Source organism: Toxotes jaculatrix, chromosome 23 (genome assembly GCF_017976425.1).
Source record: "Toxotes jaculatrix isolate fToxJac2 chromosome 23, fToxJac2.pri, whole genome shotgun sequence".
Lineage (NCBI taxonomy): Eukaryota > Metazoa > Chordata > Actinopteri > Toxotidae > Toxotes > Toxotes jaculatrix.
In genome coordinates, this window is record NC_054416.1 from 6796376 (window position 1) to 6821968 (window position 25593).

Here is a 25593-nt window from a genome sequence, read left to right on the forward strand (position 1 = left end):
ACTAAGTAAGCTGCATTTACTTATGTACTTGCATTTTACTTAAATACTGCCCAGGGAGTATATTTTGCTGCTAATACTTGCAAGACTTCAACTTTTAACTGTGTATTTTTGCAGAACAGTATTTATTGCTCAATTGACTAATTGTACAAAAGGTCGTCTCTTTAAAGTACTGTTCCCTGAATTCCCACACTGCCGCGGTCCGTGAATGCACCGCAGACGTGTCGATCGATCGGAGAAAAACAGTTGAGTGACTCCGCAGTGTGCGTCTAAAAGCAGTGAGTTTTTGTTGTTATGACACATGTGTACCTTTCGTTAATATTTCTACACATTCAGAAGTCAAGTAATAACGTGCCAGTCGTTTTTGGGCAGTAGCATTCGTGAGGTTATAAGTAATTAGCCACAACTTAGCGGCAGGTAGTTAGCTGCCGCTGAGACGTTTATGCTAGCTCACTGCGTAGCTAAGCACTGTTGTTTACGTTGCATTTGCCTTTTGATTGATCCGTTGAGTGATCATTGTAATTTAGTTATAAGTAATATTGAGCTGTATTTCAGTTACTCTTATTAGATTCACATATTTGGCTCAGTATATATTTTATGTGATTTATATTTCATTTCTAATTGTATTTTGTTACTGTGTTTGTATTACAGAAACCACACACATTCAAACGCATGTAATCACTCACAAAGTTATATAAAGAGTCAAACTTTATTCTGGACTCCGTTCCTCATTCTCCACCTACCTGCTCATGTGTTCTGACCGACACACTGAGGTGTTTGCTGCCACCTAAGATCCACATCTAACACAGTCTACACAACACTAATCATTTCAGCTCTAATATAACTAGAAGAAGTAGAAGAATAACACATTTAAATCTGTTTTAAGTTTTCTGTTTTTATTTTAAATGCAAATTAGAAAGAAAAAAAATTAAAGCAATAAAAACACTACACTCCACAATGTACAACATGCAATTGGTTGACACAGTAACACAAAGTCTTATTTCTTGACTACCTAAGTCAGTTTGACATTAGCAAAGTTAAACACAAACATTCAAATTCCAGTGCACCCCTGCATATTTATAACACCTTCATTCATCAGTCAGCATTTTATGCTGATGACTCAACAAGAAGTTGAATTAAAGCCAGGGCCACAGCAGCCATCCTCTTTAGTTTTTCTAGGTTTTCTTGTTTACATTCTGTAATTAAAAAATGTACACATGTAGATTGTTTCATAGGCTGATCCCTGATTTATATATCCTGAGTCTGTAGACTCAGGATATATAAATTGGACCATCTCTATAAAAATAGACATGTAAAGGATTTAGCATATCTATGCCAAAATTATATTCCCAGCAGAGAGCTTAAGATTGTGTCCTAAGCTGTTTTTGTATTCCATATTTTCTCACCCTGTACTCACAGTGCAGTCACATCCCTGTCCATACCTTCACCTCCCGCTTCTTCAGACCAGATGGCACTTCCAGAGAACTGCTTTAGGTCTATCGACAGTCCAGCCCCTCCACTTGCCTCCCCTTCTCCCTCGTTTTCCTCCTTTTTGTCCTTCGTCTCTTCCTTCGCATCTGACTGGTCCATTAGCTTGCTTTGCTCCCCTGAACACTCCAAATTTGACTTATCGTCTGAGGTGTCATTTCCTTTTCCCATTGTCTTATCACACTGCTCCGTGTTATTATCCTCCTCCTCCTGGGAATCCTCCTCGCTGTCACTGCTTTGGCTACCACCGTCGTCCACCTGTTCCTCCTCATCTTGGATTTCTTGCATTTCCTCTAAACCCACATCTACATCACTGCGACGCCAGACCCTGAGCAATGTCCCTAGAGTATGATGTGCCGCACCCCTCACCCGGTCCCTGACCCCTCCTTCCTTGTACACCATGCGCTTGATGGTATATTCTCCATTAGTCTCCCTGTTCAACTTCTTGTAGAAGAAGATGAACAATAAAACCAGACTGATTAGGATGACACAAAGGATTGGGATTGTGTAACTGTCACCCATGCCTGAAGCAAAGAGAGAGAAAACATGTACTGAGTTAGGATGTCACACATAGGACAGTGCGCTTTATTCATTTCAATGAACGTTTTGGGTTTTTTTTTTGATACAGTCTTGTAAAAATCGACATTTTAGGAACAGCACTTATTTGTTTTAATGGTGAGAGTTAGGTGAGAAAATCAGCGAGTACTTTTACATCTGTACAGTAAACATGTAGCAGCAGCCAGCAGTCAGGTAGCTTGGCCAAGCGTAAAACATGGAAACTGTGTGAAACAGAACTACTGGTAGGCAGAGTTAGTTACCTTCAGAGAGAAACAGGTGGCTGTTGGCTGTAGCTTCATATTTACCACCTTATTTATAATCTTCTCATCTAACTCCATGGAAAATAAGCAAATTAGAAAATTTCCCACACTGCTGAAATAGCTCGTACTTGATCGCCACATGGGTGTGGTCTTCCATAAAGCAATTCTATATGTGAAAGCGAGTTAGATAATCTCAGTAAATCTAAATTTCAAGCATTTTTCTGTGGAATATGTTTTCTGTTGTGCTATCCCAGTTTTACCTACCTACTAACTACCTAATAGCAGGTTGAAAAAGACGCTAAATACTATGTTGGCAGTTTTAACCAAGTCTGAATCTAGTGATTCTCCTCTCCAAGAAAATCAGAAATGCCCTCAGTTTTATAAAAGCTGTAATGCTGAGTAGGTTTAGATTCAGAAATGTACTCTACCTCTTTAGAAAATTCCCTGATGAGTAGAAAAATCCCACTGGCTTTTTGTCACAGTTGCAGGCAGTTTTTTGCGATCACACTCCTTGTACGTTCAATGCAGCTGTGAAGTTTTCATCAGAAGGAGATCCATTGATAAATTTACAGTCAGGATCTAGAAAAAAATGTAAAATGTAAATGATATTGCAAAGTGCTTTCGGTAAACCTTGAGATGGCTTCACATAACATTAATTTACAACAATGCCTGTATAATTCACTGTCATCTGGAAAAAATTATAATACGTACGTACGCTGGAGATGTAACAGGAAGCCTGTCTTTGGCTTTATCTTCTCTGACTACAAAACTGTCTGCAGAATTACAGGAAGCTAGCAGACCGCTCACAGCATTGCTGGTTTCCTGTGAAAGTGATAATTAAACAGCATAAGTCAGCTTGCTGTGGGAGGGAACTTTTTTCATCATGGTTGAGCAGACATAGATGAGAAATTAAGTACTGCAACATGAAGTTTTAAATACTAATAAGAAATGAAGTTGAAATGTATGAGGATTAGAAAAGACAAAAATGTGTGTGGCAAAAATGTGTTAGCAAAGGAAATAAACAGGGAAAAACTTGTCAAAGTTATGAGCAGGCGATAACGTTTGTGGATCCAGAGTAGTAAGGGACTTACTGGCGACCTTTAGAGTACTTTTGAATGTGTGTGTGAATTGTGCAAGAATTGTGGTGAAGAAAAGTTTGATGAAACCAGATCAGATGAGATGGAAACATATAGGCTGAAGAGGGTGACAACACAGATTAAAGACAAATTCAAGCAGGGTGTGGTGGAAAGAACAGTTAAAAAAATAACAATTATTTATGGAAAGAGGAAGGAATACACATTTGAATTTTTTGCACTGCAAAGTTTACTTCTGTCACTTTGAGCCTGCAGCACAGGTGCACGTTGCATTATGCAACATATATTAAGCATATTTTAAGTCCATATGTACCTGACCAGAAATGTACGAGACAGTATGCTATGTTTCTTGTGAGACATTTCACCTTCTACTGTCATTTCTGTCAGCACCTCAAAGCACAAAGGTGCCATGTCAAGATATGTGAAAAAAGTTTTCAAACTTCAAACTTTTATCAAATGCTACAATTGCATGAACTTAGTTAAACCTTTGAGCCTCTGCACCAACAGTGCAGCAAGATCAAAAGCTGGTTAGATGGCTTCTGAAAGGAGTCAGCCACATCCTGTTTGTGCTTCAGTGGCCAGGCCGCGACAGCCCCTGCACTCAGAAATCCGCACTGTACTTTAACACTGCATTTCCCTTTGAAGAACGTTTGTGCCACTGTCTGGTGCGCAATTGTGAACAGTTTTTACTCACAGAGGGAGAGCAACTGCAGTGTGAAACTGCTGTCAAATATATACAATTTTAAACCCAAATAAGATGCCAAAAATCATCTTTGTTGTGGTGTGAGTTTTAAGATTTTGTGGAGCCTCCACATAGTCTACTTTAACTCTATAAATATGATCTATAAATAACCAGAGAAACCATAAAAATGATCAGATTAGATCAGATCATAAACAGAAAATTTCTCAGTGTAAACAAAAAGCCATTCAGTTAATACAAAGGAGGAATGAATCTTTATTGAGCTTTCACAATGTAGTTTCATTTACAATGCTACTAGTTTTACAGTTAGTGTTAAGAGGTCAGTGCATAAAGACATATAAATTACAATTGGAGTAATAAAGGGATTGATGTGGAATGTACCATTGTTGCACTATAATTGACTGATGGACACGTAACAGGTCAGTGCCTCTAAATGGAATGGCAAAAAACACAAAGCTAAAAAAAAAACTGAATAGAGCTAAGATCTTTAACACCAATACAAATATAACTGCAAACTGTATATAATGTTCCACATTTCATTGTAACTTCATCTTCCTCTTTTATTTGGCTGCAAACACTTTTCTGGACTGATCATTTCAATATATTTAATGTACTTTGTAGTGTAACTGGTATTAACGTTATATTTGTATGTGAAACAATGATTAAAAAGTAAAAAGTTAAGAGGTCTTGAAAAAACTCAGCAGAGATCCTGCTTCTTTACACACGTCAAAAGAAGGTAAAGAGCACGTCTGCATATTTCTATTTTAATGTTAATGTGGACATATATCTTGCCTCATGATGTGACAGAAAACAACATGAGGTACAAAATCACAAGTGTTACCATTTCATTGCAAAGAGTACACACAATTACGATACACATAGATACTTAGCTACGCTCTCAACAGCTATCATTCACACAATTCTCTCTGTCAAGATCATGATTTGTGTACCAAAAGATTTTCCTACCATTAACCTTACACACAATGTCCTATCATGAAGTAGTATAATAAAGCAAAAGTATAACAGTGAGTTAACAACCGGGGGTCTGATATGAAGTCACAGTTTAGCAGCTTTAACTACCTGATTAAATAGCCCTAATGCTTATATTTGTGAGTGCGTCAGAGAAAACAGTTATATTAGAGGTACTTAATTGCTTTGCTATAGAATGTCAGCAGCTTTAATATAACGCTGTGTCCTGCTTTGTGCATTAATTTGAGGCAATGGTGCTGCTGTAACTCCTTCACAGCCCTTCAAAATTAACACGTGGATTTTGCAAAGCTCAAAGCTGCACTATATGCACCACCAAATAGCTGCTACAATACTCCTTCATATGTAAAACCAAACATTATGTCAGTCTTAAATTTCAGTCTATGCAGATGACACCCCGTTCTCAACTACAACCTGGAAAACAATTGCAGAGACATTGGTTGCAGAACTGTGGTTTTATTTTCATTGCAACTTGGCCTAGTTGTAAGCAACTGTGATTCACAGTTACTTGCTACCCTACACTACATTCTCCCACTCACACAGCTTAAGGAACTGTTGATTCTAGTAAGGCTATGGTCTATGGATTTAGAAAGAATGCCCTCCAAATGTAGTGAATCTCCTACTTCCTCATACATCCCCATCTTCAATCCGAGCCAGCTGCCTCTCGAGCAGCTCGATTCTCTGGTTCTGAGCGAGTACGACGGCACGTAAAGCCTTCATTTCTGCTAACAACTCGTTCAACACATCGTCCTGAAAGGAGAGAGGAAAGTAAAAATAATGACTATGAGCATAAAAAAAACAATATTAAGGACAACATCTCTCATCAGTTGACTCACCTCTCTCTTCGGCCTGTCAGTATTTCCATCTGTCTCTTTCGTGGCTACTCGTGGCTGTGGCACCTCTTCTTCTGTCTCCTTGGCGGCAGAGGTAGGTGTAGATGTTGGAGCAGCTACATTGCCAGCTGAAGGCGGGGTGGCCCCGGTCCCAGAGTCCTGTGAGACGAGTTTGGGCTTGCTCCTGAGGGTGTCTCTGTGCTTGGATGGAGGAGCCGTGTAACCACCACTCAGGGAGACCAGCAGTGGTGGTGCATCCTGCCCAGCTATCCATTCATCAGCCAGGAGAGCTGGCTCTAAGCTGGCTGTGTCTGGGTACAGGTCTCCCTGGAACAGATCTGACTGGAGAGGCAAGATGGAATTAGAGTACTATAAGTAAGTATAAGTGTTTTTATTGTATGTATGGATAGATTTCTTCTGTATGCAGAGCACTTAGAATTCTATTTCTGAAATTTGCTTTTTATTTTTTTACTGTAAATGAACTTACCTTCCGTGGTACAGTCATAGAGATGGGTTCTACTTTCCTTTCATGCAGTTTGTAGAACCTACAACAGAGCAGAAATTAGAGAAACCTTGTTAAGCAACAGAACAACAGTGTGGCTGAATATTGTGCTTTTAATTATTTACAGACAACAGTGGAGGCACACAGTAATAAGGTATCTGCTTGGAAACAGGCAATACCTGTTCATAGGATGAATTAACTAGAATTTTGCCAGCCTTACTGTAAAATGAGCATGACCATACATACAGTATTATACTTACCTGGCAATTTCACACTTGTTGACGTCCACACCTCTTTTACTAAGAAAGCCTGCCCCTCTCTGAGGCTCTTTGCTGCTGTATAAGCTGAGAAAGTGAACATACGGAGATTCATCTGTCACCTCGAAATACCGGATGGTGCAGTCCCCCTGAAAGCCAGAAGATTAAAAAAAAATGAAAATCAAACTAAACATTACCAGCTGGGTGAATCTGTGTTTGCCATACAATCCTGAGCTTATACCTTTCCACACAGGTAGACCATGTTTGTATCAGGGTCATAAAAGGGTAGAAGAACTCCATTACTTGTATCCATTTCTTGTACAGCCATTGGCTCAGAGAGATCTTTCTGTAAGAAAAAAAAAACAAACCTTGATTTGATCAAACCCAAACTTTATTCTCAGCCTGGCTAAATGAAGCACACATTTATTTTCTGCACTGAGACTTAACATTGGCACTGAATTGTGCACAGAAGAATTTTCCAATACGAATATGATTCCATGGGATACTTGTAAGACAAGAGACTTACGGTATCCCACAGTGCCAGCTGTCTCTCACTCATACGGCTGAAGCCTGTGGTCAGGATCTTCCCATCTGAGAGGAACACAGCTCTCATGGGCCTGGTACCATCATGGACCTTCTCTCTCACCTAGGAGAACAATTAGAGACAAAGGATAATGGAGCATGAGAAGACTACTTTACTGTTCAGGATGTGTTCATGCATGACGTACAATCATATAACCTCTTCTGTAAGCAAATGCACACATTGCAAAAATTCAAATAACCTTGAGGACGGTGCCTCTTCGTGGGTCAATAACGCGCAGGGCCTTGTCTTTGCAGACGGTACAGACAGCACTGCCATCCTTGTTCCAGCTGACGCTGTAGATCAGGTCTGGATGGGCATCACTCAGCTGGTACACAAGCTCCCCCGTCCCCACATTCCACACGCATATGACATTATCACAGCCTGAACAGAGAGACAACATCCAAAGTCTAAGTTCAGGAGGCAGGTTTTTCAGTTCTTTAAATGCATAAATGCTGAATGAAAGAACATAAAGGAGACTGGCACCTTGTGACCTGACTGATCTGCTGGGTTTGTAAACAGAGGCTGCCTGATAGGTACTGTGGAGCAAGGTCATTAAGCACTTTGGCTACTAAGACGTAAAACTGGCATGGTTGTAAAAGCAACAGGCAGCCAGTGGAGGTTTCTGAGAACCAGAGTAATGTGGTCTAATTGATTTAAGAAGCAGCAGTGTTGTTATGTTGGCCTTGTAATCTGTAAAAACATCATTATAGTTCAACAACATGTCTCTGTAGCAACTTGAATGACAGAAGTAAGGCACCTACTAGTAAGTTAGTTAGAATATGTTGCATTGTAGTGCTGCTGCAGCAAAGTGTAATTATTTTGCAGGTTAATCACATTCTCCTTTAAACTTGCACTGCACGCTATGAATGTCTGTGGGGGGACATCCAACTCCTGGCTTGTATAATGCAGTAGTATTTGAACTGGCTGTCACTGAACACCAGCACAGTAAGATTAGAGCTGTCCTTCAACTCTCACTATTTACAAACGGAGAGCTATACAACTCTTTTCTTGAATTTTGTTACGAGGCAAAGTTGATCTGCATTTTGAAAGGATGACATATGGATGACATATGTCCCTTTCACGTGGTCTGCTTACGTGTGCCATTTGAGATCATCGTTTTTATGTAAATGTATGCAAAACAACATATAAACCACACGGTCGCACAGCTTAATTTATAAACCAGGCTCTCTACGGTGCACAAATAAAAAAGTTAATCGAGCGATCTCGAAGTCACCGACAATCCACGTAGTTTTTCATGCAACCAATTTGTGGTGCCAGAATGTGACCAATGCCGCTACCTGCAGTTAGGAGGATGTTGAAGGCAGTAGGGTGCCAAGCCAGGATGCCCACTCTTTTACTGTGGCCCTCGAGGGTCACAATAGCCTCAGTCATTGGACTTGTCAGGCCCCCATCTGGGATCTGCCACACCTACAAACAACAGGACACAAGAGGCATTTATTTAAGCAAAGCAACATGATTTGATGTAGAATATCTTCAGGTTTTAAGCCACAATACTGGCTCACAGAATTTATTCTCGGCCACAAAAAAGTGTAATTTTACACTTTACGTTTTTGTACAAAAAAATCAAACAAGATATAACACATTAAATAGAGAGTTTCAGAGGTGCATGTAGGAGGAATTAGTTAACTCTGGACAGAACCAGGCTAGCTGTTTTCCCTGTTTCCACTCTTTGTTTCTGAGTTAGGCAAACCGTTTCCTGGCTGTAGCTTAACAATTACTGTGCAGTTCGATTAAATTCTCAACAAGAAAGCAAGAAGCATTTCCCAAAAAGGCCAAACTATTCCATTAAGGTTCTCTGGATTTACTGCATGTGAAAGAAGCTGAGCACTTAGCCTCTCTAATCTTCTCACATTTTTATTCTATTAACTGGAACACAAAAAAAAGCCTACGGAACAGCATTTTCATTTCTTCCTCTAAGTAAAGGGGAAATCACTGTCAGAGGCTTACTCTACCCAACTGTGGTCTGTTTGTGCAACAGTAGCTTGTGGCATATGTGACCGTAGATGCTACCAATAAAGATAAAGTGCCACAAACCACCAGCAGGACGGCAAACCTCCAAAAAGTTAAGCTACCTTTACTGTGAAGTCCTCTGAGGCACTTGCAATGATATTGTCATCATGAGGAGACCACTGGATGTCCAGCACCGGTGCTGCATGGCCGCACACTGTTGGACAGGACTGATCGATTCTACCGCTCTGTGGGAAAAACAGAGAGACAAAGTTGTGACACTGTGACAAGTTCCTGGAGAAACTTTAACATATTACAGGAGTATAACCTTTGTCCGGTATTAGTCTGTTGAAGTGCTGCATATGCATAAGCCATGAATGGCGTGAGAAAATGCTCTTAGCAGATTGGAAGACAGGAAACAAGAGACTGAGGCTTTTAAAATTATTGATCCGCTGTTTATCTGATTCTGAATGCAGTGCAGAGATGGTCGAACCTTGCCGATCGGAACAACCAGGAAGGCTCCTCCTCCGCCTGCTTCGATTATAACAGCGATGAATTTGGGGTTCACTGCACAAAGGGGACTGTCCCACGTAACGCGGGACACTCTGACGTCGTCGATGCAGTGCTCGGCTTTCCACGCCTGGGCAAAAACATGGCGGAATTTGCTCTGCCTGACCACACCTCGCCTGAAAGACATATCTGTGGGGCAGAGAGAAAAGAAGTCACATTTGAATTGGAAGGTAAATTCAGGTTCAGGTTCTAGTGTCTTAGACTGTTGGTTGGGCTGCCCGGTTAGCTCAGTTGGTAGAGCACGAGACTTAATCTCTAGGGCTCATGGGTTTGAGCCCCACTCCGGACAGCACCACCTCCCATGGGCTCCCCACCTGAGGGAGGTGCTGTAGAACTTCAGTACATTGTGGACTGGGCAGGAGCTGCCCCCGCGACCTGGGCCTGTGCCCAGATATGTGGCAGATGATGACATGACATGATTATTGGTTGGACAAAACAAGCAACTGATGTTAAGTGTCCAATTTATTAGAATTTTTGCACATAGAAAGATTATAGAAATACTTAAAATGTTATAAATTATGTGTTTCGTGTAGTTTTTTTTTTTTTTTTACATGTGTAACATGGAAAATGTCTAATTATACTTTTGATGTACTTTTGTGCCTGTGTGGGATGGGCCAAATGCTTTGCATAAACCAGATATACGTGCTTTGTTAAAATGTTGGTTTTAGTCACCAACATAGAGTCCCAAAAAGTTAAACGTATGAACAAAGATGTCTGATTAAATTCATAGTGCATTCCCTTATTCTACAATTTATTCTGTAAATCCCCGACATCTTCAGTCTGTCAGTGAAAGAGAAAAGGGGGTTGTCAAAACAGCAGGCAAATTCTTTCATACTGGGAGTCTGTCCTGAAAAGTACAGTCAGGCTTCAGTGGACAAAAGGGCATGATCCGCCTGAAACCAAAACATGCTGTGGCAGTGAGGGGAAGGGGGTTGGGCGGCCAGAGCTGCTGAGGCAGGGGAGCCAGTAACTCTATATGCCATCTACCTAATACTTCACAGTTGTCAAAGCAAATTGTATGTTAGCAGGTATGCAGGCTATAGTCTACAGTCTTTTTTTTTTTTGCTTGTGAGGATAAAACTTCCCCAAATTCATAATCTGTTTTGTAAACTGAAACACATCCATAGCTATGTAGGTCTGTGTTTCTAAATAATGTGCCCCTATTGCATATTTTTTTAAACATCCTGCTTTAGTATCACAAAATAGCCACACGGCATTCCTACACCATGTAAATGAGGTATTGCATTGTTGTCTGCACACAACACAAAGAAATGTGGTTTTGCAAATAGTAATAACCAGTTTGCAGCAACAAAGGATGTGTATTTATGCGTAGTTAATCCCACACTGAGACATTGCAATGAAACGGCACGGTTATTATTTTCGACAACAGCATACCTGGCTTTTGAAAGGCCTCTCTTAATTGGAAAAAGGATCACCAAAGACTCGGGCGTGACAGGAGGAGGCCAATAAAATAATCCGCCGCCAGCAGCAGTAACTTAATCCTCTCCTGTGTCCAGGCAGGCTTTCTCGTCGACTGCGCAGACCTATAACAAATCCATTAGAAATAAAGACCCATCCGAATTGTTATCGCCTCATTTTCGGCCATTCTCCTGTTGGTTTGTCAGTTATTACGCATGTGTGCTATAGTAAGAGCCGAACCTGACAGAGCATGTCCCGTGCCGATGTATCCGCATGAACTGGCAGCGCAGCGACACTGACTGGAGCCCGGCTGAGGGCGATGATGGTGTGGGAAGGGATACAGACGACGCTCGCCTCCGTCTCCCTTTACGAACGACTGTTTTGGAAAGATGGATCGGGCGGAATCCCAGACACTTCCGCTCCTGGCAGGATATGTCAGAGACACGCAGGAGTCAAGAGGGTTATCACCCGTTTCCATCCAGAGCCCTGTCTGCAGGAGCGGATGTGGACGCGCCTGCAAAAAACACTGCAACTGAAATAATAACTAATTTAATGTACAAGGCAACTAATTACAGTAACAGCTATGAATGTAGGTGTCCGCAGTGCGCATGCGTGGAACAATTTTCATTTTGTGCTAGTTTTTGGAAACTTGACTTTTGCTGCGGTACAAATGGAACAAAGTACATTAACTACAGTTTAATATCATTAGTAAAAATATGATGCTTTGCTATAATTAAAACAATCCGACAGTAAATGCAAGTATGGCTTCTGAAAGAAATCTATTTTGACAACAATAAAATTGTGCCTTTACGTTAATACATCAGTAATAATGTAACGATATGATGACATATAGTAATTTCATTTCTAATACTTTAGATATTAAAATTAAAGTACATTTTCATTAGTTTACAAAAATGTTAAGCAGAAGAAAACAATAATAATAATAATAATAATAATAATAAAGAATTAGAGAATAAGATCACAGCCACGAGAATCGTAATTAAATATTAACTGAAATCACAAGGTTACATCGGATTCCTCCTATCAGCACTTTTCCATTATTTGTCAGCCAATAACTACAAGTAGACGTAATAACATCCTGTTAATTATTATGGTGGACTTGATACCGCTGAATGTGTTGAACATTTTATGGACCTTCAGCGCCACTCAGCGTTTTAGTATGGGACATAGCAGGCTCATTAGAATTGGTCCACATGAAGCTCTGCTCTGAAGAGAAGAGAAGGGCAGTATTCGCAGTTGATACCAAAGACACATCGTCTCAGAAAACTAAGGGACAGCGGTATTAGTTTTAGTAAGTTTAAATACTCTCTGACGAGAAGTGTGCAACAGGTGGCTCCGTGGCGCAATGGATAGCGCATTGGACTTCTAGGCATAGATGAAGTGATTCAAAGGTTGTGGGTTCGAGTCCCACCGGAGTCGCATTTTTCGTTGCTGGTTTACAATGAGACCAGCATTTAAACTGTTACTCAACTCAGCAGTTTGGTCCTCTACAATTATTTAAGTCGACTACTATCTGCAGTAATTATGTGCTAAAATTATACCATATTTTAATGTAATTTTATGTGAACCAGAGTGATAAAACTGCTTAGCATTATGAAGCTAATATTGGCTAAGCTAGTTTAGCTGAACGTATCAAGTTAGCCAGGTAAAATCAAAGTAGCTTTCCGTTTAGATCCTTCAAAATAAAACTCTTTCTTGAGACAAAATAAAGGAAGGAACTTGACAAAGCAGGAGCATCGGTCAATACTTTGGAGACAAAACGCTGATTTCATCCGGCCAAGCGTTGACATTGGTTAACTTGACGCTGCCACCAGGAAACTAGCTATCTTTGTGTTTCTGTACGGGACCAAATAGTGTTGCACCGGGTGTAACCAGCGAGCTAGCGTTAGGCTAGTTAGATGTAGCTAGCTAGCTTTAGAGTCTTGTCGGTGTACGCAGCTGTAGAATGAACATTATATACACGAGTTTTGAGGGATACAAATGAAATTTGTTGGTGTCACTTTATTTTACAGTCCCATTACTGTTGTCGTCGACGTCTCCCGCTTAGTTGTTTTCATCACTAGTTGTCCCGTCTTGGTCAGTTAGCTAGTTAGCCTCTTCAGCTAGGCACAGTAGCGTATGGGTGTCAAAGTTAGCTGTGACTTCACCGGGTGTCTGGTTGCCTGATCTCACATTTCGGACACGTCAAGGTAAATATTTAGCCATCGGCGAGTTTGAAAGTTAGCAACTGAGCTAATGGTTGTTTCGCGGCGTATCTTGCATGCACTGTGTTGTAAATATGTACACGTCAGCTGGTAAACTTCGTGCAAACATGTCAGCTGGTGTTTCTTCCCTTTAGCCCATGTTCGAGCAATATTGAGCTATTATTGCCATGACTGCCACTTAGCCTTGCTGCAGCTAACGGTGACTAGCTTCTGGTGTCATGCTGTTAATGAGCTTTATTAATTTTGAGTTTTTATTATCTGGTTTTCTTTGTGATATTTATTATACAGCCGTCACATTTCCTCCAAAACCCAACTAGAATGACAGAGTCTAAAGTCACGAGTTCTGCGTCAATTAGTCAATTAATTATTGTTAGTTTATATCTAATTAAAAGACATAATTACATTAATTACATGTTTTAATCAGACGTCGGCAACTGTTTTATGAACATTCACAGGTTTAAACACGAGGTTTGTCTGTAAAATGTGTCAGTAGTGAATCTGTATTGATCCTAGAGTTAACCTTTGACCTGTCCTGCCACACTGAAAGATCAATATCAACCACCAATAATGATTCATATAAATGTTGTGTGAAATGTTGAACTGAATGCGATAAACAAATACTTTCGTTATCAGGTAGTCGGCTGATTATTTTCATGCTTAATTATTTGGATCATAAAATGTCAGAAAATAGGACACTTTCTATTGTGAAACCCGTTGCAATGTCATAAAGCCCATAAAGATATTAAGTTTGATATCATTGAAGACTAAGAAAAACTGTAAATTTTTACATTTGTAAAGTTAGAACCAGTGAATTTGTGCTATATTTGCTTACAAGCATATGCTGTATCAGGTAAATTCTAACTGTAATTTTCCCTTTAAGGTTCCTCAAATCTGTATTTTGATTTTGGGGGCTGTGATGTCGGAGGCCAAGACCCCCACTCCAACCCCAGCTGGCGATACATACAAAGGATGGGTGTTCAAGTGGACAAATTACATCAAGGGTTATCAGCGGAGATGGTTTGTCCTGAGCAATGGGCTGTTGTCATATTACAGGTACACTTTCCTGCAGAACACAGATAACAAAAAGAAAGGATGTATCCTTGACAATGTGAGAGAAGTTCCTCAGCAGTGATCCTCAGTAACTCGTGTTTAATTGCACACAGCAAACTGCTGATCACATGTCAAGTGAATGATTAATACAATTAGCCTCTCTTCGTCATGTGTCTCTTTTATTCAAATAAATGTTCTTGTCAGATTAAATCTGAGGGAATGTTACAATCTCTGTAGGATAGCTGTCAAATAAGTAATAGAACTGGGTGTTAGAGACCCCCAAAAACAGGAAAAATGACTTCAGTTATAGCCACAGTTTTTTCTAAATGTTTACATTTTTTATCAAAAACTCAAATCAAATTCTTCTGAATATTAGGACCCAGGCGGAGATGGGCCACACATGTCGGGGCACAATCAACTTGGCCACAGCAACTATCACTGTGGATGACGCTTGCAACTTTGTCATATCCAATGGTGGAGCACAGACGTATCACCTGAAGGCCAGCTGTGAAGTAGAACGTCAACGCTGGATCACTGCCCTCGAGCTGGCCAAAGCAAAGGCGGCACGCATGCAGGCTGAGTCAGGTAAAACACACAAACACACAGGAGGATGTGAAGAGCTGGCAGAAGAAAAATGTATGCAGTTTTCTTGCTCTGTGAGTCTTTTAAAATGCAAAGTGAAGTTATGTCAGTGGCAGATGTGTGTTTTTTTCCCTCCAAGTCTTTTAAACTGATTTCTTTTTCCACTGTGGTTGTTTTTATTGTCAATAGATGACTCTGGGGATGACTTCTCACCATCATCTGCACCGGTGGCGCCTGGACAAGGTGGTGGGTCGCAGAATTCAGAAGTCCAGTCTGCTCTCAGAACGCTAGGCAGCAAGGTGGAGGATCTCAGCACGTGCAACGACCTGATCTCAAAGCATGGCTCTGCCCTCCAGAGGTCAGGCTTTACTTTGTTTTTGCTTTAGACCTCAAGCAAACGTGTAATATGTTTCTCACATCTCTTCTGTCTTAACTAAAAAAAGTTTAACATCAGTTTGTCCAGATTATCACATCAAGATCTTGTTTCTTTGATGATCATATACTATTTTAAGGTGTGATGTTGCACTGAATGAATGAAAAGACAATACAGCATGAGTTGAAATAATAAACCCAGAGGCAATAATGAATAATAAAATTAGAGGCTCAGGGTTTTATATACAGTAAATTGATGGTATATTGTCCCGATTGTTAATTCATATTGTACATTTTAATATTTATTTAGGTCTTTATCAGAACTGGACAGTTTACGTCTGACTGGAGAGGCTGGTGATAAGATTCGTCAGGTCACAGAAAGGGCCACACTGTTCCGCATCACCTCTAATGCTATGATTAATGTAAGTTTCACCTCCTTTCTCAGTACACCTACATTTGGTTTGTTTTTTGATGTTTAATGTATAAGCGAGAGTGGGCCTGCTGACTAGTTTAAATAAATCTTGTTGTTTTGTCTGGACTGATCTTATTTGAGTTCAGAGAATGTAAACTTGATGCAATCAGTAATCCGTGCAGACCAAATTAACAGGTCACAGTGACTGAATTTTGTGTCTCAGCGGTTCTAGCTGATCCTGTTTGATGATTTGCCCCTCAGGCATGCCGAGACTTCCTCACTTTGGCTCAGGCTCACAGCAAGCGATGGCAGAAGGCGCTGCAGGCAGAACGGGAGCAGAGAGTGAGGCTGGAGGAGACTTTGGAGCAACTAGCCAAGCAGCACAATCACCTGGAGCGAGCGTTCAGAGGGGCTTCACAGGCTAATGCTACAGCAGACAATAAAAGTACGGGACCCATACTCCGATCCTAACGCTGGCCACTTCCCAAATTACAGTTCCTAGCCCTTTTTTTGTCCCATGTCACTCTTCTTCTCTGCTCATTCATTATTTTTATTGTACTATTTTTTTTTCTATTAAACTATTCACTTGTTTTTTTTGTTGCCTACAGAAATGTTGCTTGGCCATTGTTTTTTGAAGTTCTACATGGGTAGGGTTCACACAGCAGTGAACTGAAAGAATTCATTGATTGTTTTCTGTTAAGGTGCAGCTGGGCCAGGTAAAGGTGAGGCCAGCGATGAGGATGATGACAATGAGTTCTTTGATGCCATGGAGGAGGCTCCTGAGTTTATCACTGTGCCCGCAGATCCGCAGTTTCACAAGTCAGTATCTCCTTGTTTACCGCATTTTTAGGAAGAAACTTCTGTGTGAATTCCCCCAAGTTTTCATTATATTATTTATTTTACCTGTTTCCTTGTAGCCCAGCTACAAGCTGATGATGATGTGATAAGTTCTCATAGTTTTACTTCTGCACACATCGATTGATTTGGGTTATCCAGTTCCTTGTGTTTTATGCTTTCTGTTTATTTAACCAGAAACTTCCCAGGCACTGACAGAATCTCTTTGTTTTTTAATCCCTTACAGAAGGTCAAGCAGTAATATCAGCGGTTTCAACAGTGAAATGTGTCCTGATGATCAGTCGGTATGTCCCCAAGGGTGGTTAACTGTTTTTCAGCTAAAACCCCATTAAAATGCTGTTGACCATTATCAGTGATAATTTAATACACAGTGTTTCACTGTGTAAGATTGTGTTGCAATCATGAATCAGATTAGAAACTTGTTAACAATGGCTGATTTGAGCAGTGAATCAGTGATTTAATGCTTCATCATTTCCTGTCACTTTTATGCCAGTTATTGACAGAACTCTCTGCCTTCCAGCTTAATGAGGAGCCTCTTGCAATGACCCACGAATCCTCCTCTCAGGAGCTGGTGCCCTTGAAGAAGAGGCGGACACGCATCCCAGACAAACCCAACTATTCCCTCAACCTGTGGAGTATCATGAAGAACTGCATCGGCAAAGAGCTGTCCAAGATCCCGATGCCTGTGAGTATGTCCGCAGAGGTTACTCAATATCCAGCCTGACTCACAGGAAGTTTGTTTGCTGGCCGGGCCATTAAAGACCACAGGAAGTTTCACCTCCTCTTTTGCTGCTCCTCAGTCGCTCTTTTCATGTCTTTGTTTGTGTGGTTGCAGCAGAAAAGTATCCATGCTGAAAGGGTAAACAAAGATATGATATGTGGGTTAAATCAAAACACGGGTCCTCTTCATGTCTGCAGTACTGGGTCAGCAAGATTCTTTGAAAGTCAACTATGATTAAAATAGTTCCATTGTCAGACCCACTGACGGAGCTGTCATAAGGTTGTGTTTGGTGTTTTTGGAAGAACCTCAGAGACATTCTGTAGATATACATCTATGATCTTTATTTAGGTTTGTCTCTTTGGCAGTGATTTGCCTATTTACAGAATAATGTGACCTTGTATGCTCACAGTACTCCCGACTGATTTCTCAACTGCTGTGTTTATTGTTGATAAGTAACAAGAAATTGCATTACATATTCAAGTCCAGCAGGGAGCACTGACAAGTTGATTTTTACACTATTGCATGTCACAAGCAGTAAGCTTGTTGGTCACAATTATAAAAAAAAAAAAAAACAAATCCAGGTGTTCCATATATTCCATATGTATTGCTTATTTAGTTATTTGTTTTTTAAAAAAGTATTATTGGCTATATTTTTACATTATCAGATTTTTTAAAACTCTCAAATATTGATACTGGCATCAAAAATCCAGTTCTAGTCTGTTTGTAATATTGAACACATTTACCCTCCTCTTTCCATTTTTCTTTTGGCAAAAACTTTTTACACCGTTTTTTAAAAACTGTAATATGCTCAGAGTTTTTCACGCCCTACTGTAAGCTGATCCAAGTGTTGGCTGTAACACATTATTAAAAGGGTTTCTGAACCAAACCAACAGAGCAGTATCTGTAAATTTTGAGTTCACCTGGCATTATACCTTTGCTGGTCTCAGGTAGGATGTCACTGGTCTGAGTAGTGTGTCCCTATCAATTTAATGTCCTTTTAGTTGTGATGAACAATTTAACGTAGCATCTGAATTATTCTGCTCTCTGTAGGTCAATTTCAACGAGCCCATTTCAATGCTTCAGCGGTTGTCGGAGGACCTCGAGTATCACGAGCTGCTGGATAAGGCCGCCAAGTGCCAGAGTTCTCTGGAGCAGATGTGCTACGTGGCCTCCTTCTCCGTGTCCTCCTACTCGACCACCGTTTACCGCACGGGCAAACCCTTCAACCCTCTGCTGGGCGAGACGTATGAGCTGGACCGCCGGAGAGAGAGCGGCTACCGCTCTCTCTGTGAGCAGGTGAGAGAAAAGGAAACACAAGAGAACTGAATGTCCTCCAGCAAGGAAGTGAAACTGAACAAAGGATGGATATCAGGAAGGATGCCTTGAAAAGTCCTGCCAATTCAGCATTTCGAGAGCGTTTTACTTCCTTTTGACTGGAAACTAGCAGTGAGTGTTAGATAATCAAATCAGGAAAGGGGGACTGCTAAAACATAATTAAGAGTTTAATTAGTTGTTGTGGTCATAAATACCTGATTAACATGTCACTGTGTGTAGCTTTTATAAAAGATCACTGGTGGTAACAATTTGGACACTTTACAGTCACCAGCCACTTTATTTGGTACACCTGTTCATCCACTCGTTAACGCAAATATCTAATCAGCCAATGACATGGCAGTAAATCAACACATTGAGGCATGTAGACATGATCAAGGTGAACTGCTGAAGTTCAAACCAAGCGTCAGCATGGGGAGGAAAGTTAATTTAATTGACTTTGAACATGCCGTGCTTGTTGGCGCCAGACGGGCTGGTCTGAATATTTCTGTAACTACTAATCTACAGGGATTTTATAGGGTTTACAGACAATGGTCCAAAACAGAGAAAATATCCAGTGAGCGGCAGTTCTCTGGGTGAAAATGCCTTCAGCATGTCAATATGCACTAATATCTCTGAGGAATTTTTCCAGCACCTTGTTAAATCTATGCCACGAAGAATTAAAGCAGTTCTGAAGGCAAAAGGGGGTCCAGCCCTGTACCAGCAAGGTGTACCTAATAAAGTGGCCAGTGAGTGCATATTACAAGTCATTTAAAAGTCTTTTGATATGAAAGACAGGATAAACAAAAAAAGAATGTATTTTATGAAATTTATTTTAATTTGGGGCATACTCTAGCACGGAGAATTGCCTTAGAAGGTTGGAAAATTAAAATGGCTGAGAGGTTTCTATTCCTGAAGCACAAGAAAACATATCCAGTCCAATAAATAATCCAATAAATTGTTAATTCAGGCAGCAAATCCTGTGATCAGCCAGCTGTGGAGAAAGCTTTATTTAGAGTATAAGCTTATAGACTCATGAGCTGGTTTAAATGGGGGAAACTCTTAAATCTTATGAGTAGTTTAATTGGATTTGAGATTTACAACAGGGATTTTCTTGCACTGCTGTATAAAATCTTTTTATTTATATACTTCACAGCTCTGTCAGTGTTATTATATCACGTTAAATGTGAGTCAGACTATTAGGGATTAATTGTTCAAAACTCTGTCCTAGGTGAGCCACCATCCCCCTGCAGCAGCACATCATGTGATTTCTGATCGCGGCTGGACCCTGAGGCAAGAAATCACTGTGGCCAGCAAGTTCAGGGGCAAATATCTCTCCATTATGCCTTTAGGTAAGAAATGGAGCAGTTCAAAACATTCTAACGATGTCTTGAGGCCTCATGACGTAGATTGTTGGGTGTGATGTGAACATAACTGTCAGTTCCTGGCGGTGAAAACAAAAAGAGTTCACAAAACAAAGATTCTGTGAGCAAAGCCTGAAGAATGTATCAGTCACACCTTGGTTTATTATTAGGTTATCAGGCAGAGGATAGAGAATAACAAACGTGGTTTGTTTTCTTGATGACGTTCATATGTTTCTCGCGTCTGCGTTTTGTCTTTCTGCGCAGGCACAATTCACGCAATCTTTGAAAAGGGCAACAATCACTACACATGGAAGAAAGTTACAACCACAGTGCACAACATCATTGTAGGAAAACTGTGGATCGATCAGGTGAGACTGAAAGAGTTAAAGCAATGATTCCCAGCTGGACTTCAACCTGGATGTCGTAGGGCTTGGTGGTATATCATGGCGGTTTATCTACTGAAAAGTACTGTAATACATTTTCTCAATATACAACTGAAAAAATGTTTATAGATAAAATAACTGACAAAAGTATAACTGTTTTTTTTTGGCTAAAGTGGTGAAGTACGCACCAGACAAATCAAGTTGTTCCCTCACACTGATGAAAAAAAATCATGTATGACATGATTTGCGTTTTCCAATAAAAGCAACAACTACCGTCAGTGAAACAATACAGCAACAAAGAGTAGATCAACATCAGTGCAGGATATCAGTATACTGTGCATGTCCCTGAACGCCTGCATATTTGCACTCAAGTGTGTACAAGATTTATTTATTTATTTGCTTCATAGTTTCCTTGTCATTGTGACGTGCATTTGGCATTTTTATAGACGGAAAGACTGCACACTTCAAACCGGGCCATTCACATTATAATTTCAATACTCATACTGTATATTTAGTATTTAAATACTATTTTGTATTTGAAATTACCCTTTTTATTTCTCTTTTCCAGTTATTTTTATTCCTACTGTAGTTAATATTAATATTATATATAATATTTACACATATCTCCCCATCTCTCAGACTTTACATTTTCTTTCTGTTTCCCTTCCAGTCTGGAGAGATAGATGTTGTGAACCACACCACCGGAGACCGCTGCCATTTGAAGTTTGCTCCTTACAGCTATTTCTCCAGAGATGTGGCCAGGAAGGTGAGAAAAACCTCTGACTGATTTGATTCTCAGGACATAAAATAAAATATACTTGAAACACCACAGGGGTCACGATGTTTCACTCCTCTGTTAACCCCCTCTGTGTCCCATTTTCAGGTGACAGGTGTGGTGATGGACAAAGATGGTAAGGCCCACTACGTGTTGTCGGGGACATGGGATGAGAAGATGGAGTTCTCCAGAGTGATGCAGAGCAGCCGAGGTGGAGAGAATGGAACCGAGGGCAAACAGAAGACGGTCTACCAGACACTCAAAGCCAGAGAGGTCTGGAGGAGGAACCCTCTACCGTAAGTATGATAATTCCGGGACAGGGTGTGGGTCTATAAATAACAGCCACAAAAACAGTCCTTCACAGGTGCGTCAGCTGGTGTAACTTTACTGAATGTACTGTGCGCTTAATTAACAGTTAATGACAGGTCATAACTTGTGACTATATCACAGCTAAGGGACATTGTTTGGCCTGACAAGAAGCAGAAGTTGCTGAGTATGGCTGTATATATGTTATAGATGTCATCCAATTTGAACTGTTTTTAGGTCCCTCGTGAAGCATTGGTGCAATATCAGTGATATTGTATATCATATTGTAAGGTGGTTGCTATGCAACATACTAGGATGTTTTATTTATCTCTTTTTTTTTTAAATCACAGGTTGATTTTATCACTTGGTTATTTATTTTAATTAGTATGCTGCTGTTTGGTTGCTAATGATGTGATTATGTGGATTCAGTGGCGGGTTAGCATCACCTCATACAGAGCTGTGTGTTTTGGAACCTATTTTTGTATTTTGTCCACAGTGAGGGAGCAGAGACCATGTACTACTTCACTGCCTTGGCTCTGACCCTAAATGAGCTTGAGGAGGGCGTGGCGCCCACCGACAGCCGTCGCCGGCCTGACCAGCGTCTGATGGAGGACGGTCGCTGGGACGAGGCGAACTCCGAGAAGCAGCGGCTGGAGGAGAAGCAGCGCAGCGCCCGGCGGGAAAGAGAGAGGGAGGCCGCCAGCCAGCGCACCTCCAGCCAATCAGAAGAAGGTGAGTCAAGTGTGTGTTAATGCTTTACTTCTCCTGTATTCCTCTCTAGCTTGTATGGGGAAAATCTTGAAATTAAGGGGTAAAAAAATATCTCTGTGATCACCTTTTCTCTTCCAAAAGCTGTCGATGAGGACTCTCTTACTGATCCCTCCTTAAAAAGCAAGTATTCCTCTTTTTGTCTCTTTTACTGTCTCCTCCTTATTCTTTAATTTCTGACCTAATCATCTATCTAGATTGTTTATTTTTTCCTAGCTTATTTTGTTAACACAGTTTTTCCATCTTTCAGGCGCACCTCATGACAACTACCAGGCACTTTGGTTTGAGAGCTGTGAGGACCGCATCACAGGTGAGCAAGTTCATATCTATAAGGGAGGCTACTGGGAAGCTAAGGATCGTGGCAGCTGGGAGGGTTGCCCAGACATATTTTGACCTCTGCGTTGACTGCAAAGTGCCCTGAAGAGACTGATCCATCAAAGCCACCTGGTGGACAACTACCACAAAGGCCTGCTTGTCCCCTACTTGGACAGCTGCTTCCCTCCAGTGGCTCTCTGTTCTAGGAGATCTTCAGGACGGACACTGCTGTCTGATCCAGAGTGAGCAGGGTCTTCCCTCTGGCCTCCTTTATCCCCGTTTGGGTTCCTGTCTTCTTGAGTCTTGGCATCTGTCCCTTTGTTGCTGTCACACATCTGTGAGGACTGGAGTGAAAATCTCTGTGCTGCTTTGACTCGGGTCAGGCTGAGTATAAGGGGGAGGAAATGAAATGGGCAGTGCTTCCAAATCTATAGTAGATCATTCTTTTAGTCTCTCTGCTCAAGTCTGTTCAGTCTCTCAGATCAGGAGCAGAAGAGGTTTTGTGCTGATAACACATTGTGGGATAATGTAGTGTTCCTATTTTCATCCTCAGCATTGTGTGCTTTGGTAATAACTCTAAATAAAAGGAGGTAAGACCTGGTTAATATAGACATTTATATATAAATATGATTAAAATAATTTCATTTAAATGTCGACTGGTGGCCTTCAAGATGTTAGCGAACATTTCTCGTTTATCTCTCTGATTTAGTGTCTTAATGTAAATGGAGTAATGAAGGTTCCAGTGTGCTTGTGTGTATGACTGCATATCTGCTCTTTCATCACTTTACAACACAGCCGCTGTGCAGTTAAAAAAAAAAAAAAATGAAAGAAAAAAGAAATGATTGTTCAGAATACCGGTTGACCCACTACACTGTCATGTTTTATAGTTAGAAGGGAATGTTTTTTTTTTTTTTTTTTTACCAAGGCCTGGTGGAAATTATGGTGGTGAAAATTATGGCAAGGCCTAAACACTGTTTCTCTTCGCCTTAGACAAGAGCGACCTGCTCTCACTCGTATTTACATCACACCGGAGTGGACATGATGTTGACATTTATTGCTGGTTTCTTGTACAAACTTGAAAAGATTTGAAGAAATCTTTCGGAAAAGACTACAAAGCTGCAAAATGGCGAAAAGGTTGTTCCAGTGCTGAGGAAGTCATTAGTGCAGTTTTATTCAATAACAATTAATGAAATTACCCTTTTTCACAGCACTGGAATAATAATAATAAGCAATTTTGCAAATACAGTGAATGGTAACTAAGTTACGTGGCAGTAAAAACAGTTTTTAAATGTGTAGGGAAACTTGGTGTGATTTTTTTTTTTGACAATAACAAACAAATGAGCAAAGAAAATGAGAAGTGCAGTGGTGAAAATTAATGTCACACCTTTGTGTATCTGCTGAAGACTTCATACATATGCAAGTACATTTTGACACCAAAAACATGGGATATAATGTGTGTGTGCATTTCATAATTTTGTTTGTAAGTGTACTTAAAAATGAAGAATAAAGAAACAAAGAATTTAAAAGCATTGCAAATAATTATGATTTTATAAATGTATAGAAATTCATATTATAGTATTGATAACTGTAAAGTAGTTTTTTTCTGGTATTTTTGGTTCCTCTCATATTATAGGAAGAGGACTGTCTTCATTTTCAGAAAAAAAAGGGAGTTTCCATACTTGACTGAGAGGGGAGACGTAACATTGTTCAGTATTTTGTATTAACAAAGAAGAAGAAGAGTCTGTAATAAACAAATGCTGTGATGTCAAACAAACAGCCTTGCATACTGTTCTTCAGTTTTATTTGTTTCAACATTTCCTTTAGTTATCGAGAAGGTAACACAGCTGTAGGTTTGCCAAATCAGTTCTGTAGGAATTGATTTGTTCAGTATGGACTCCAGATGACACGAGAAACCAATGATGTAATCAATTTAACTACTCTCTCATTATTACTTCATTACTTCACAAAGCTGTTGGCATGGCTGTAAGCTCTTGTTCAACTGTAAAATCCTTTTAAAAAAATAATTTAAGGCCTCAACAAAAATATTTGTCTGTTTTAATATCAATATAGACCCAGACCTTTAAAATCCAGAATTGGTAAGGCTACTGTAAAAAGCAGGATGCATTATTATATACTAAATATCCCATGTAAAAGGCCATCTCACACTGAACAAAGGAAAATGAGTCACTAAGCCGTTCAGCATAAATAGATTTTAAGATGAGCTATTTTCACTTGAGTGTTTAATCTTCAGTCTGTGTTCTCTTTGAATCTCCAGCTGGTTCCCGTTGTTTTCCCTGCGAGAAGAGCTGTTTCTTCCCCTGTTCACATCGCAGGCGCCTCTCCTGCTGTGTCATGCCAGCAGATTTATTTTTAGCCAACTTTCTGAAAGGCAGACTGGAACCTACCATCCTATACATGGGGCACAGACAAACGGGGAGTTGGGGAAAGTTGGGGAGGGGCTTACGGTTCGGCTGACCTCACAGCTGCTGGGACCAAAGGAGGCAATCGATGCACCACATCACACTCAGGACACACCCCGCCTACGATACAGTGTGGTACAGTGCAGTGCAGTGGACAAGAGGTGGTAGAGGGACGGTGAGAGTTTGCATAACAGGCAGCTACAGCCTGTTCAGAGGGAGGGATGGGAATGCTGAATCAGTGAAACTGCATGAAAGCCTGGGAGAGGGTGGAAGAGGGTAAACGCCAGGGGGAGAGGGAAGAGAAAGGTAACGGCCAGGGCAGACTGAGGAAGATGTACAGTAGGATGCCTCGTCATTCATTTCATCTCTTATTTGTGAACGTGGAGCTGACAGTTCTCCCAGTTTTACCTCAGGCTTTCCTCCTTAGTTAAGAGACTATAAACAGGCTTTAATCTCAGCGCCGCTTTAGAGTACAGTACATTCGTAGAGTTTAAAGCCGGAACTGCCCCTTTACAATT

General features: G+C 40.5%; 3 protein-coding genes and 1 non-coding gene across 7 annotated transcripts; 2 read left to right on the plus strand and 2 right to left on the minus strand.

Annotated features, from left to right (window-relative positions):
* Positions 1-872: 872 nt before the first annotated feature.
* Positions 873-3125, minus strand: si:ch211-119e14.1. Of its 2 annotated transcripts, none has more exons than XM_041030750.1 (3): positions 3015-3125; positions 2732-2882; positions 873-2009 (listed from the first exon to the last, which is right to left on the minus strand). In XM_041030750.1, exon 3 carries the CDS (start codon positions 2005-2007, stop codon positions 1411-1413), a length of 597 nt encoding a protein of 198 aa, XP_040886684.1. In that variant the 5' UTR covers positions 2008-2009; positions 2732-2882; positions 3015-3125; the 3' UTR covers positions 873-1410. The 2 variants fall into 2 exon arrangements, with proteins under 2 accessions (XP_040886684.1, XP_040886685.1); XM_041030751.1 differs by having other exon boundaries at positions 3019-3075.
* A 1214-nt stretch (positions 3126-4339) lies between these two features.
* Positions 4340-11752, minus strand: coro1b (coronin, actin binding protein, 1B). Its single transcript, XM_041031385.1, has 12 exons — positions 11457-11752; positions 11193-11341; positions 9721-9926; positions 9353-9475; positions 8558-8687; positions 7459-7640; positions 7203-7322; positions 6918-7022; positions 6680-6825; positions 6405-6462; positions 5921-6259; positions 4340-5834 (listed from the first exon to the last, which is right to left on the minus strand). The coding sequence occupies exons 3-12, from the start codon at positions 9922-9924 to the stop codon at positions 5712-5714; spliced, it is 1530 nt and encodes a 509-aa protein (XP_040887319.1). The 5' UTR covers positions 9925-9926; positions 11193-11341; positions 11457-11752; the 3' UTR covers positions 4340-5711.
* An 816-nt stretch (positions 11753-12568) lies between these two features.
* Positions 12569-12656, plus strand: trnar-ucu. The gene is given in 2 exon segments: positions 12569-12605; positions 12621-12656. It is a non-coding gene; the product is annotated as a tRNA-Arg (tRNA).
* A 427-nt stretch (positions 12657-13083) lies between these two features.
* Positions 13084-24419, plus strand: LOC121176997 (oxysterol-binding protein 1-like). Of its 3 annotated transcripts, none has more exons than XM_041031174.1 (17): positions 13084-13426; positions 14322-14494; positions 14868-15076; positions 15263-15431; positions 15756-15867; positions 16119-16302; positions 16559-16676; positions 16939-16996; positions 17233-17397; positions 18484-18729; positions 19976-20096; positions 20373-20476; positions 21162-21257; positions 21375-21562; positions 22069-22304; positions 22425-22463; positions 22591-24419. In XM_041031174.1, the coding sequence occupies exons 2-17, from the start codon at positions 14358-14360 to the stop codon at positions 22731-22733; spliced, it is 2325 nt and encodes a 774-aa protein (XP_040887108.1). In that variant the 5' UTR covers positions 13084-13426; positions 14322-14357; the 3' UTR covers positions 22734-24419. The 3 variants fall into 3 exon arrangements, with proteins under 3 accessions (XP_040887108.1, XP_040887109.1, XP_040887110.1); XM_041031175.1 differs by having other exon boundaries at positions 16565-16676; XM_041031176.1 differs by lacking the exon at positions 22425-22463.
* The last annotated feature ends 1174 nt before the right edge of the window (positions 24420-25593 follow it).

Coding starts and splice junctions, on each gene's coding strand:
- LOC121176997 (XM_041031174.1), top strand. CDS start 14,358: ATGTCGGAGGCCAAGACCCCCACTCCAACCCCAGCTGGCGATACATAC. Junction 17,398..18,483: donor TGTCCAAGATCCCGATGCCT/GTGAGTATGTCC, acceptor TGCTCTCTGTAG/GTCAATTTCAACGAGCCCAT. Junction 21,563..22,068: donor TGGAGGAGGAACCCTCTACC/GTAAGTATGATA, acceptor TTTTGTCCACAG/TGAGGGAGCAGAGACCATGT.
- si:ch211-119e14.1 (XM_041030750.1), bottom strand. CDS start 2,007: ATGGGTGACAGTTACACAATCCCAATCCTTTGTGTCATCCTAATCAGT.
- coro1b (XM_041031385.1), bottom strand. CDS start 9,924: ATGTCTTTCAGGCGAGGTGTGGTCAGGCAGAGCAAATTCCGCCATGTT. Junction 8,688..9,352: donor CAGAGGACTTCACAGTAAAG/GTAGCTTAACTT, acceptor TGTTGTTTGTAG/GTGTGGCAGATCCCAGATGG. Junction 6,463..6,679: donor AACAAGTGTGAAATTGCCAG/GTAAGTATAATA, acceptor GCTCTGTTGTAG/GTTCTACAAACTGCATGAAA.